We start from the raw sequence: 13,592 nt of genomic DNA, 5'->3' as shown, positions 1-13,592 counted from the left end.
TCCAAGACTAATCTGAAAACACTTTTGTCCCCAAATGCTAGATTCTTCATAAATACAGATCTGTAACGTTTCCTTCTCTTCCATTTCAGAAGTAAAACATTTTCAACATGTATTTTTGGGGGAAAAAGAGTACTTCTAGTTAGAATTTAGTAAAACCCAGCATACTTATTTTGAAGGATAGCAATAACATAACATAGAATATATTGCATTACATTTTCTTTCTTTATTTATTGTATGGCGACAACAACTACTAAAACTATGTTTTTACCTAGACATATCTGTGTTTGTAAAGTAATCTGTATTTATAACTTAAATATTATTTTACTTGATAAGTAATGGCCTACACCTGGTGACAGACATCACACCAGAATACCTCTCTTACTATTTTCTTCTTTTTCTTCCTGAATGCTATAAGATGAACCTTTCTATCAATGAACAGATTTCCTTCCTGTGACTGGATGTGCAAGCATATTCTGCATCTGGAACTGGAAAAATAAAGTAAGTTGAAAGCTCTTCAATACATACCGACCCTAGAAGTACAGCAGCATAGTAAGACCCAGAACAGCCTGCTCCACACCAGCTGAAAGAACCTCCTGGCTCTCTACTGTACCTGAGGGTACAATTCTCTTCTTTGTCAGACAGTAACTTGCATCATTTTCCTGCTCATCTCTAAAATACAGCTATGACCAATTGAGATGTGACACATGTGCCTTCTGATAGACTACGTAACTTTGCTGTATAATGTAATAAACATCTTTGCTTGCTTACATCTGGTCCTGAAAGCATCAGTCGAGGCGAATCCAAACACCTATAAAACATCTATACTTTTATAATTACCTACACAGCTATGTGTAAAAAAGTATAATAAACTCTGCTCTGATTCTGACTTTTTATCACTGTGTGATCTAAATTAAGACTCAGTTCCCCCACCTCTACCACATGGGAATGGGAGAATGAAGGCTTAGGAAAGCAAGCAGAACAGATTTCTCAGCACAGAGGCTCTGTGAGACCTCATCAGGGAAGGAGACTGACTTCTGGTCAGTCACTTCATAAGCATTTAAAATGTAGCAGGGGCTACAAATTAAAGAAAAGAAAAAGAAAAAAGAAATTAGTGACATGATGCAGTACCTTATGTATATATTACATCTAATCAAGCTGGCATCTGAGAAAACGCAGCAGCTGCTCAATTCACTCAAGTGAAATTCATTAGAGGCTCAGAGAAGAGGGGTGCATTCAGATTTGTGAAGCAGCATGTGGTCACGCAGACACTGCTCTGAGACAGGAGTGAAATGGTTTATGTCTTATATGGCAACAGGGATGCTGTGGAACTGCTCATAACTATGATCATGTCAGTTTCACCTCACTGTGGTAGTGTTTAGAGACAGAAATCATGGAACCAGTGAGTTCTTTTTAGTGTGTTTTTAAAAGGCAGAAGACAGAAAACAAAATCTCAAGTTGGAACAGTAAGAGAAATCTCAGAATCATGGGGCAGACTGTCGCAATAAAAGCTATATTACAGTCCATCATACTTCAGGAGCATGACCTACTTGCAGAAATTAGTATAATTTATTTTCTTTAAGGTAAAATGTGAAAACTAATGTGTAAGTAAATATGTCAGGCTTCCTCTCCCAAGGATGAAAGGCCCTTAACAGGCTGCTCAGGGAAATTAACTCAGTAAAGGAATCTCTCTATTCAGAAAACCCAAGCATCCATGAAACGTATTATCCAACAACAAGTATCTTCTAACCCATCTTGGTGGCAGAGATAGTCAGTCTTTCAATTAACCAAGGACTAGAATATTCAGGGCAAAAGTGCCAGCACAAGTTTGAGTGCAGGTCTCAAATTCATGCTTATTCATACAATGTAACACCCTGACAGCAGTGGCTGGATTGTTAGACTCCTTGAATTTCCATGTTCTAAATCTTAAACTCCTAGCTCCCAAAAAGGAATCCTGAAGCCAGGACAGAATACTTGGGCTCCACAAACATGTCAAGAAGCAGAAATCCTCCATGATGAGCAGAAACCACCTACAGGTAACCGGTGCAAAACATATTAAGCATTACAAAACTCTAGGGCAGTACAAGCAGAAGGGGTGTAATATACACATCTCGTAACTTACTAGAGCTTAAACCAACAAAGCCTCATCTAAAGAATGCTCCATTCTACCTGTCATCTCTAAACCACAGTCCTGTCCCACAGCCTGTAAAGAACTAAGACAGCAGCACTATTTTATTTTTCAAAATTTGGCTGTGAGAGGAGTTTAGCCAGGACATAACAGTGAAAGACTTCTGAAGTGGGTAAATGAAAGCTCAGTGGCCACACAGATGGGCCTCACACCACAAATTCTTTTCCCAGAACATCTTGGTGAGATCTTAGTCTGAGTGCTATGGATGAAGACAATGATGAAAAGTGACTCTTTCCACTCATTATTACCGCGATTGAGAGATGGAGACAAAGCTTGTTGCAAGCAAAGTGTCTACCTTATTGTACAAAGTCTTTTCTTTATATAGGGCAACATAATCAAAAGCAACTATTGATTGGTAATTAAATGTGTCCGTCTGACAGTTACAGATTCGTGATTGGCTGCCGAGAAAATACCAGGGAACACACATCGCCGGGGAAGGCCCAGGCAGGGGTTAGACAAAAGGCAAACGATCAAGCATCTCTTATCTAAGTTCAGAGAGAAGATAAAAGACTCTCTTGCAATGTTTACCAGCTCTTATTCTCAGGTAGTTGTGTGGCTTCCTGAGTCACAATGGCCGTTGGTAATCAGCTAAAGGCTTTTTCTCTCTACACAGTTGCAGTTTTTCCCAAGCTCTGTGGCCTACAAGAGCTAAAACATTTCCTTCTATCAGCTGAGCATTGCTTGAGGTTCTACTCCCTAAATTCAGTGCATCAATTATGTTGAAGTTCTGCACTGTTCAGCAAAGAGCAAGAATAATAAACTCTTGTTTGGAAGCACAATTTTCGGTGACACTAATAGCAGAATTTCCTGTCCTTGTGTTATCTCCATACGCAACACAACACAGATTTCACCTTGTTTTTTAGCCTGCAAGTCTGTTCTCACATATTAGCATAAAGCTATGTAGCAACTATGGAAAATACTGCAGAAAGTTGACTACCACTATGAAAAATACTGCAGAGACTATCATAAGGCAGGAAAATGGCTACTCAGGCATCCAGCAGTGCAAAATCATTTTAACTGCTATAAAAATACTTTTTTGTACTAAGCTAAACTGGCTTGCCCACTTCCTATTAATAACTGCTCCATGCATATCACACAGCATAATTGTTTCACAGACTATGAGGTAAGAACTTCTGCTTAATCTTTTATAACCTTTATATAACTTTATTAAATTATGAAGTTATGTAGCATTTACATTCTCTAAAGTTTTGGTTGGGAACAGTTTAAATACATAAATACATGCAGCTGTCCTGAGTAGTGCCATGGTGACTTAAGATTTCCAGTTCTGTATCATTTTTAAAAAGCAATAAAACTCTATCCAAGATAAAATCTCAGAGAGCAGCTATCAATTCAGGACTAAAGCACTCCTTATTAAATTACTGACATTTAAAAAATGCATGCAACCTTGTTTTCAATTCCTTGTACTTGTATTGCCTATAAAAGTTTCTGATATGAAAAATAAAAATCAGGTTAGTTTATACACATGGATAACCTCTCCCTCAGCAGGGCAAAAATAGAAATATTAAATCCCTGTATAGATCTTCAGCAGATCAAGCCCAAGCTGGGGATCATAGTACTAGCAAAATCTGCCAGTACTGCCACCATTAGAAATGAAGGTATTAAAAGAGAGACCTGGACAGGCTGGACAGATGGGCAGAATCCAACGGCATGAGATTTAACACATCCAAATGCCAGGTTCTGCACATTGGCCACAACAACCCCATGCAGTGCTACAGGCTGGGGTCAGAGTGGCTAGAGAGCAGCCAGGCAGAGAGGGATCTGGGGGTGCTGGTTGATGGTAGGCTTAACATGAGCCTGCAGTGTGCCCAGGCAGCCAAGAGGGCAAATGGCATCCTGGCCTGCATCAAGAACAGTGTGGCCAGCAGGAGCAGGGAGGTCATTCTGCCCCTGTACACTGCACTGGTTAGGCCACACCTCGAGTACTGTGTCCAGTTCTGGGCCCCTCAGTTTAGGAAGGATGTTGACTTGCTGGAACGAGTCCAGAGAAGAGCAACAAAGTTGGTGAGGGGTTTGGAACACAAGCCCTATGAGGAGAGGCTGAGGGAGCTGGGGCTGCTTAGCCTGGAGAAGAGGAGACTTAGGGGTGACCTTATCACTCTCTACAACTACCTGAAGGGAGGTTGTAGACAGGCTGATGATGGTCTCTTCTCCCAGGCACCCAGTACCAGAACAAGAGGACACAGTCTCAAGCTGCGCCAGGGGAGGTTCAGGTTGGATGTTAGGAAGAAGTTCTATACAGAAAGAGTGATTGCGCTATGGAACGGGTTGCCCGGGGAGGTGGTGGAGTCGCCGTCATTGAAGGTGTTCAGAAGGAGACTTGACGGGGTGCTTGGTGCCATGGGTTAGCTGTTTGGGTGGGTTGGATTGGTTGATGGGTTGGACACGATGATCTTGAAGGTCTCTTCCAACCTGGTTTGGTTTATTCTAGTTTATTCTAATAATCAAAGCCAATACTTTGAATGGCAAGTCCAGTAAACTTTAAATGTGACCAAAGCATGCTGCTTCCTCAGAACAGCAGACTGATGATAAGAAGTTTGGAGACCACATCCTTAAGAGAAAGGAAAGTTTAAAAAGCAAGAAGGATCACCCTATATTTCCCATCTATTTCATCAATCTCTCTCTGCCATGGGACAGACATACCACAAATCCTCACAATCCTCTCAAAATCTGAGGGAGTCCTGAAACACTTCGTGTATGTCACCTGCCACAGCCTGACCACGTGAAATTTCTTTGCATTTTTGCCAACACTTGATTTGGTGAAAGTGACAGACCACTATGGATATACATTTCGATACTATTATTTCAACAAGGCATTCACTGTGCAGGTTTTTAACATTCTTTTCTTCTACTATACCTTAGATATATTCATCAACCCTCCAACAATTTTAGTTCTGCAAAATTCTATGGAACTATGACCTTTTACCTTTCAACAGTAACTTAGTGGAAGAAGGTTGGACTAGGTGACCTTTAAAGGTCCCTTCCAACCCAGTGCATTCTATAATTCTATGATTACAGGTAAAAAGGATTAAAGCCACCCATTTTGCGTGTGAACAAAGAAAAGGTTTGAATCTAGGAGCTCAGAAGCTTTCCCCAATCAAATATGAAGAAAAACTCTTTCAGACACAACTTGAACCGAGTTCAACTTATTCCATCCAGTTTAGCACACTTGCAACTTACTGATTGATCACTTAGATCCTGAGAGTCTTCCATGAGGGTAATTCACTTTTCTTTTCCCTCACAAGCAGAAATGATCTTCCCTTCAATTTACACTTCAGTAGTCTAAAATAAAAAGGAAAGAAAAATAAATCAGTAGGTTAGCCTGTGATTCCCACCTTTCAGGTGAATTTGCAATAAATAAACACCTTAACTGAAGCTGTGGTTCCACTAAAATCTGCAGCACCTCTGAAGCCTAATATGACATTTCAATATTATTTCAGGAACCTATCTAAAATACACCAACAGAAACAGGAACACACTCATTATTATTCGACTCCTGCAAGGAAAAAAATAGTTATGAAAACAAACCAATAAAAAGCTAAAATGTGTAATACAGGCAGTGGTTTAATTATAAAAGAAAGGATAAACCCTTGGGAGGCCATATGAGAAAGACAATTATGGTACATGGAACATAACTGCTTAATACACATTTAATGATAACCTCTTAGCCATTAAGTGTCTGGCAGAAAAAGGTTATTAAGCAATTATCACCATGGAGTCCCTTCTGTAAGGTCCATTAAATTCCTTTAGGATTAAATAGAATACACAAAGTGGTTTATAATAAGCAGTTCCCTACAAAGTGCTAAATGACAGACATTACCCTAATTATCTGAGATGTCTATGCCTCCTCTCATAGGGTGAATAACTCTCATCAAATATTGAGATCTTCAATGGGAAAATTCTATTTTCTAAGAGCTCTGCATAAAAATGATTATGGTAACCTTAACAATAGAGCCACACTATTACATTGCAATCTCCATCCTCAGAAAAGATCTGCTCTGGGGTTATGCAAATTTGAATGATTTGGAACAAAACAATTGCCAGTAATATTTCACAGATGCAATAATCACAATGTTCTTCAATCAAAGCCAGCATTGCATTTAAAAAAAAATACAATCTGTTAAATACATACATACAGAACCATAGAATCACAGAACTGTCAGGGTTGGAAGAGACCCCATGGATATTCTAGTTCCAACTCCTGTGCCATGGGCAGGGACACCCTCCACTAGTTCAGGTTGCCCAGAGCCACATCCAGCCTGGCCTTAAAAACATCCAGGGATGGGCCTTCCACCACCCCCATATGCAACCTGTTCCACTGTCTCACCACCCTTATGGTGAAGAACTTCTTCCTAATATCTAATTTAAATCTATCCTCCTCTAGCTTGGATCCATTCTCCCTAGTCCTATCACTTCCCAACAACCTAAAAAGTCCTTCACTAGGTTTCTTGTAGGCCACCTTCAGATATTGAAAGGCCACAATAAGGTCTCTTCAGAGCTTTCTCTTCTCCAAACTGAACAAGCCCAACTCCCTCAGTCTGTCCTGACAGGAGAGGTGCTCCAGCCCTCTGATCATCCTTGTGGCCCTTCTCTGGACATGTACATTAAGGAACCCAAACCAACCTGTATTTATTTATCAACAAGGCACCCCAACAAGCTGTTACCTAGATGTATCTCCAAGAACATAAACATATTATGGATCTGTGGTTTAAATTCTGACCAGAAAACGCTTATACCTCATGTTACCTCCACCTTGCATAAATATAACCACTTCTTATATGAGCTTAAATAACACATAGTTCTGTTGGCACTCAGAGAACTTCTGAAAGGAAACGGAGCTACAAGCCATTGCACCCGCCTCCCTATACCGTCCTGTGAATACCTCCTCTCTGAAATGTCACTTACTTGCCATACACCTCTGCTGACTCCCCAAAATGTAACTCACTAAATTTTCTCATGTTTCATATTATGTATTTCCCAGAACATACACACATGCACATTTACAGCCCCTTTCTTTCCAATCCTACCTGGATTTTTCCTGCCACTGCATTACAGCCTCCTGTTTTCCTTTCCCTCTAAGACCCAAAACCATTTCAGTTTTCATTTCATTAATTTTTGCCATGATGTTACATAAGTTATGTAAGTGTCCTGGGGTTTTGCTGGGACAGAATCCCAGGCCAACCAGGGGCTGCAGGCCAGCAGCATATCTGAGTCAGCCAAGATTGCTGTGAGCATCACAGTCAGTACAAAGGAGAAAGTTTGTTCAGATAAGTCTCTTTTTTGGGCTCCTCCTTATCCTGCTCCTATTCGTTATCCTGCTTTGGAGAACTGCCCCCCCAGATATTGCCATTACTGCACTTCTCTGAGCTGAGTGTAACTTTATATATCTCATATTGACATTGGTGTTAATTTGGCTATTTCATTAAAACCTTTTCCATTTCATCCTGTGGATCATTGCTTCTTTTCCTGATTCCCTTCTCTGCTTGGGAGGCTCCACTGGGTGGTAAAGCAGCTGCTATAGTTTAGCCCCAGATACAGGCTAAGTGAAGACAATAAGAAAAAGATTCATTGTAAAGCTGAATATAATTATTTTTTGATTTTTTGTTTGTTTGCTTGTTTAAAAAAAAAAAAAAAAAAAACAAAACACCTGCAATGATTGAATTTCAGAAGAATCCAAGGCATTAACATCTTCACCTATGAGACTTTCACCAAAAGAGTGACCATTTCCCATAAATTTTCTGCCAAATCACAGCCCACACCTTTGCAGTGTTTGTCCAATGGAGACAAAAGGTGAATTGAAAGGCTGCTTCAAAACACCCACTATAGGCAAATTGCAGAGAGAAGCCTATCAAACCCAATGGGTATTTTGACAGAAAGCAGCTCTACAGAGTATACCCTGTGGCAGCCCCTCCCCAAAGAGCCAATTTCAAACACAAAGGCACATTTTCACAATGGATCCCAAAATGTTCCATTAATAACTTGGTGAGGGGTTTGGAACACAAGCCTTATGGGAAGAGGCTGAGGGAGCTGGGGTTGCTTAGCCTGGAGAAGAGGAGGCTCAGGGGAGACTTTATTGCTGTCTAGAACTACCTCAAGGGAGGTTGTAGACAGACCGGGGCTGGTCTCTTCTCCCAGGCAACCAGCACCAGAACAAGAGGACACAGTCTCAAGCTGCACCAGGGGAGGTTTAGGCTGGATGTTAGGAAGAAGTTCTACACAGAGAGATTAATTGTCCATTGGAATGGGCTGCCTGAGGAGGTGGTGGAGTCACCATCACTGGAGGTGTTCAGGAGGAGACTTGATAGGGTGCTTGGTTGCATGGTTTAGTTGATTAGATGGTGTTGGATGATGGGTTGGACATGATGATCTTGAAGGTCTCTTCCAACCTGGTTTATTCTGTTCTGTTCTATTCTATTCTATTCTATTCTAGTCTATTCTAGTCTAGTCTAGTCTAGTCTAGTCTAGTCTATTCTGTTCTGTTCTATTCTATTCTAACTTAAACACAATCTGCTTTAATTTCTGCTTTAATCTGCATGTGCATGTCACTTCATTAGTAAGACTGCCTGCAGAAAGAAATGGTCACTCCCTAGTTCTGGAAGAAACTGTTTGATTAGTTTTTAAGATTACTGAACAAGTCCCTGCCTGGCTTGGATTCAAATAATAAATGCTCTAATTCTGTCTGTTGGTCAGTGAAGATGACACTTTCTGTGTGAAGCTCAACTAGAGCCATAACAGACAGACCCATTTCCATATATTTTTCTGTACTAATTCTGTTCTGAACCAAAGCATACTGACATTAACAGATAGATGCCACATTTTCCCCTTAAAAATAGAGTGCATCAATATTTTAAATACAACCTGATCATGTGTGTCCAACAGTTTCACTATTAAGAACTGCCTGTGACTCACCTACAATACATGTTGTGTCCCAAATGTCAGGTGGCTGTAGCTACTGGATCACATCATTAAGGGCAATGAGGCTGGTGGGGGGGTCTTAAACACAAAGCCAATGAGGAGTGTCTGAGGGAGCTAGGGTTGTTCAGCCTGGAGAAGCGGAGGCTGAGGGGAGACTTCATTGCTCTTTACAACTACCTGAAAAGAGGTTGCAGCAAGGTGGGGGACAGCCTCTTCTCCCAGGTAACTAGCGATAGGATGAGAAGAAATGGCCTCAAGTTGTACCAGGGCAGGTTTAGATTAGATATTGGGAAAAATTTCTTCACCAAAAGGTTCACTGGGCACTGGAATAGGCTGCTCAGGGAGGTGGTGGAGTCACTGTCCCGGGGGTGTTTAAAAAACGTTTGGATAAGGTGCTTAGGGACATGTAGAGGGAGATGTTAGATTATTGTTGGACTCAGTGATCTTAAGGTTTGTTTTCCAGGCCAGGCAATTCTATGATCAAACATGCCACTTGTATTAATTCCCTTCCAAAAGAGACTGACCTTCATAAACTTTTACACTTTACTGAATTGCAAGAAAAAGATGAGCTCGTTTTGATCTTTGCAGAAATGCACAGTAAGTTCAGAACCCTTCGCATGAACATGCTAAATTTAAAGTGGTTTCTAGAGGTCTGTGGTTCATTTTCACACTGCCACAAAATTTGAATGCTCTTACTGGAAATGGAGCTTTTAAAAATAAAATTCAGACTTAATATTTTATCAGAATTTTACCTATCGACAGCTAAATCCTGCTACATTTTGAGCTCGGTTCAAGCAGCTGATTATAACCAACTGCTAACACAATGAGTTTTATAATGGCAGTTATGCCAATTGCACTTAGAACAAATCCTTTAGGGTTTAGTTTTATAAATTTGTAAAAGAGGAGAAAAAACCATTAGAAAAGTCAGTGATTTAAATAAGACCAACATTACTCCCTAATAAAGATATAAAATTAAAGGATAATAGTAACCTCATGCTGTTTTATGAGGCAATAATCCAGTTACCAATTCAACCCTGTAGTTTATCCCATCAAGAGAACCAGATTAAAACCAGAGGCATGCAGGGCACTCTCATACCTAGCATATTGCAAGTGTTTCTATCCAGGTTTAAGTATTTTTAAAACTGTTGTTAAAAGTCTTAAACTCACAGACAAGCCAGAATGAAGAAAAATGCCTGTTTCTGCTCTTGATCCAGTCCTTGCAGATGTGGCTTTAAAACTGATGAAGTGTTTTATGCCCTCAGATAAAAATTTTACCTTTCTAAGAAATGTCTTAATTAGAAGGATTCCTGACTTTCCTCATCAACAAATGCATTTAAATCTAATTTTTTATTTATTTATTTTTATCTGGGGGGAATAAAACACTTCATCAAATTTAAACTGCAACTTCCAGGACTCCACCATGAGGAGAAACATGTGTTTCCTTTCAGAGATACACCAGTAAGGTCCACAAAAAGAAAAACAAACAAACAAACAAACAAAAAAATAGCCAACAAAACCCAGCACCAAAGCAACCCAACAAATCAAACAATCCAAAACAAACCAAGGCCAAACAACCTACTTGATGTGCTGCTTTCTGCTTTGTAAATTACTAGAAATGTAAGACAGCAAGGCTCTCCCCTCCCACAATTCAGAAAACCAGGACTGCAACAAGTAATTGACAAAGTCAGTTTCATTTATCATGAAACTAATTTATCATGAATCTAATGAGATCCCATGCTGCAATTTTCACGAGCTCAAGGTAGAATGAGAAGCTTGGGGATCCACAGGTGAAAAGCAGCCTTAATGCTCCTGATGATCCCTAAGCGTATTTCATATGCTGTTTCAGGCTCTCAAGCCAGTCAGATGGACAGATGGAGCTCCAAGAATCCATCATGTAGAGGAGAAAATTTTCCTCCCTTTCACTTCAACCTAAAAACTTACAAGGAAAAGCCTCCTTTGGTCCAGCAGGAGCTGGTCTTAAATTACAAGTGGGGGTCCTCAGCTTTTACCACAAAAACTGCTTTTCACATCATAACCCCCTTAAGCACGTTGTAAGGTTCTTTCTACTCTGATTCATCTCAAGAACACCTACTGAGGCTATATTATGGCGACGCTCTGGCAGTATACTGTAGGAGCTGCAGCACCCAAGTCAAACTTACTAGATTGTTTTTTACATTTTGAAATGTGTCAGTAAGAAGACTAGAGAATAAATAGAAAGGATGCTGCTGTGGTTAACACAACTAATTCAGCCACAAATCACTAATTTCTATCACAGACACAGCTTCAGTGGTATCAAACGAAAGGAGCATGCTGAGAAAGTCCTATTGTGTTGTACACACAAATGTTGCTCTGCAGTCCAGAGAACTGAAGGAAATACAGAATGCTCCTCTTTCTCTTCCTCCTCTTCCAATACTTTTATTTTTTCTCAGATCCTCATCTCTAGAGGGTTAGATCTCAGATCCTCATCTCTAGAGGGTTAGAAATAGTTCTCTTCGGATCAGCTTGGTTTCAGTCTACTTTGAGACTAGTAAGGATGAGAATTTCACCCTCAGAAAGTGCCCATAAGGCCAGAACCCCATCTCAGCAGCTGGGAAGCCCGCCGCAGGTCCCGCCGCCCGTCCCGCCGCCCGTCCCGCCGCAGGTCCCGCCGCCCTCAGCCTTATTACAGCGGCCCCTGGTGGCAGGAAAACAGCTGCGCTGGGAGTTCTGCTCTGCTCTGCTCTCTGCACCTGCCGACGCCAGTTTGCGTTTGCAGATGGGATGCTTCAGCAGAGAAGATACACCATTCCGTACTTTGAATTATCAGCATTACTCTACGAGTTCATACAACTTCCCTAGGCTTCTGAGCACAGACGTACTTCCTGCACACTGCAGCCACACATACTTATCTACAGAAAAGAATACAAGAGGAATTTCTGGGATATGCTGAAAAGCAAACAGAGGCAGCAGCTTCCTTTTATAATCAAAAGCAGATACATGAATGATATCGTACCAGTTTCATGACCCACTCAGCATTCTCATCCCAGCACAGTATCAAGCATGGATGCACATAAGAGCATGCATATGTCTAAACTGGGAATACAGTATATGTTCTATTGTATGTAAAAGTTATGCTTCAAAAATGAGGAAGTTTCAAGGTGCAGTACCAGGCACTAGCAGCAAAAGGAGAAAAAGACAAAAAGAAAATAACAAGAGGGAAGCAGAAAAAAAAAAGAGTTCAACATAAAATCCTGGTTTTCTGTCATCAGGACACTGATAACCCCAATGCTTAGACTCACAAAAGATTTAGGGTTTTACTATGATCGCTTCTGGAGATGAAAGAGAGTTTGCTCCTGGTAACACAGCTGAACCACATCTTGAGATAATAGAATTATCTGTACCAGGTTATGATATATGTCAAGAACAGGAAAGGGATCTTCAATACCCATCAAGCTTCTCCAGTTCTTACTCATCTGGTTTCCTTTTACCTTCTCCCTCCCTTGAAAAAATTACACATCTGTAACTGGGACACAATTTATCTCCATCTTCCTTTCTGAGCTTGTGAATTTATGCCAGACATTAAATAACCCAATCAAAATGGACACGATTCACTGAAAACTTCTTAACATTAAAGTCAAATACTTGGCTTTCATGCCAGTCACTACAGATTTGTTATACACAATCTTGCAAACTGGTGAATACTTGTGTAACTGCCAGTTTTGTTAAGGCTGTTTCCTTGAACCAAGTTTCCTGAAGGGCAACATTTATTGTGTGGTATTTGTGGACATTTTATTTGAGAAAAATGAATACGATACCCCACTCTGCATCAGGTCCTTCTAACTTAGAAACAAGTTATACCACCACTAAAACACTTGCTACCAGGCAAAAGCAGGCATCAAAAGAACAAAGCAACACAGACCGGGAGGTCACTGCATCAGTTAGGTACATAAAACAGGTAAGAAATGGAAAGGGTCTATGATAACACCTTGCCTTGATGTCCCCTGTCCCACTGTCACTATACAACAAAAGTGGGAAAAGAGGAAAAGAGAAAGATTTCATGGCAAGTGGTAAACAACTCCAAGAACTGTGTATCACTGACTTTAGGTAAAGTAATACCTCAGTGCAGCACTAGGTACCAATTTTACGGGTACCCAAATACGGCTAAAACTGGCTCCCCTACTCTTCCTGTCACCCTTACCTGTGCAACAAAAGGGAAGGATCAGCTTTAACAACTTCAAGCATAAAATTATAAACTCAGCAGTTCCTCTCTTATCCCAACATTTCACAATATGCCATGAGCTGTGAATATCCCACTGATGCTTCAGGGCTTCACAACTGCAACAGACCACTCCACTCATGCTTAGATAACGCATAGCAGCTACACTTCAGACTCATTCCAGACTAATCAATTACAGGTTATTCCAGCCAGAAATAAATAAAACAAATGCTGATACCGTTTATGTCCTGAATTTATAAATAAATCTGATGTAGAATC

At 40.5% G+C, this 13,592-nt stretch overlaps 1 protein-coding gene across 1 annotated transcript in view; it reads right to left on the bottom strand.

The window, feature by feature from the left end:
- The window catches only part of EYA4 (EYA transcriptional coactivator and phosphatase 4), a 183,362-nt gene that overhangs the window by 156,806 nt on the left and 12,964 nt on the right, over window positions 1-13,592 (bottom strand). The window contains exon 2 of the mRNA XM_068149808.1: window positions 5,384-5,485. Within this exon, the coding sequence (XP_068005909.1) occupies window positions 5,384-5,416 (33 nt within the window). The 5' untranslated portion in view covers window positions 5,417-5,485. The remainder of the gene's footprint in view (window positions 1-5,383; window positions 5,486-13,592) is intronic.

Source organism: Melanerpes formicivorus, unplaced genomic scaffold (assembly GCF_026170545.1).
Source record: "Melanerpes formicivorus ecotype bairdi unplaced genomic scaffold, bMelFor1.0.p_v2 SCAF_2, whole genome shotgun sequence".
Lineage (NCBI taxonomy): Eukaryota > Metazoa > Chordata > Aves > Piciformes > Picidae > Melanerpes > Melanerpes formicivorus.
Note: the sequence above shows the minus strand (reverse complement) of the source record. Positions and strands in the feature narration are given on the sequence as shown.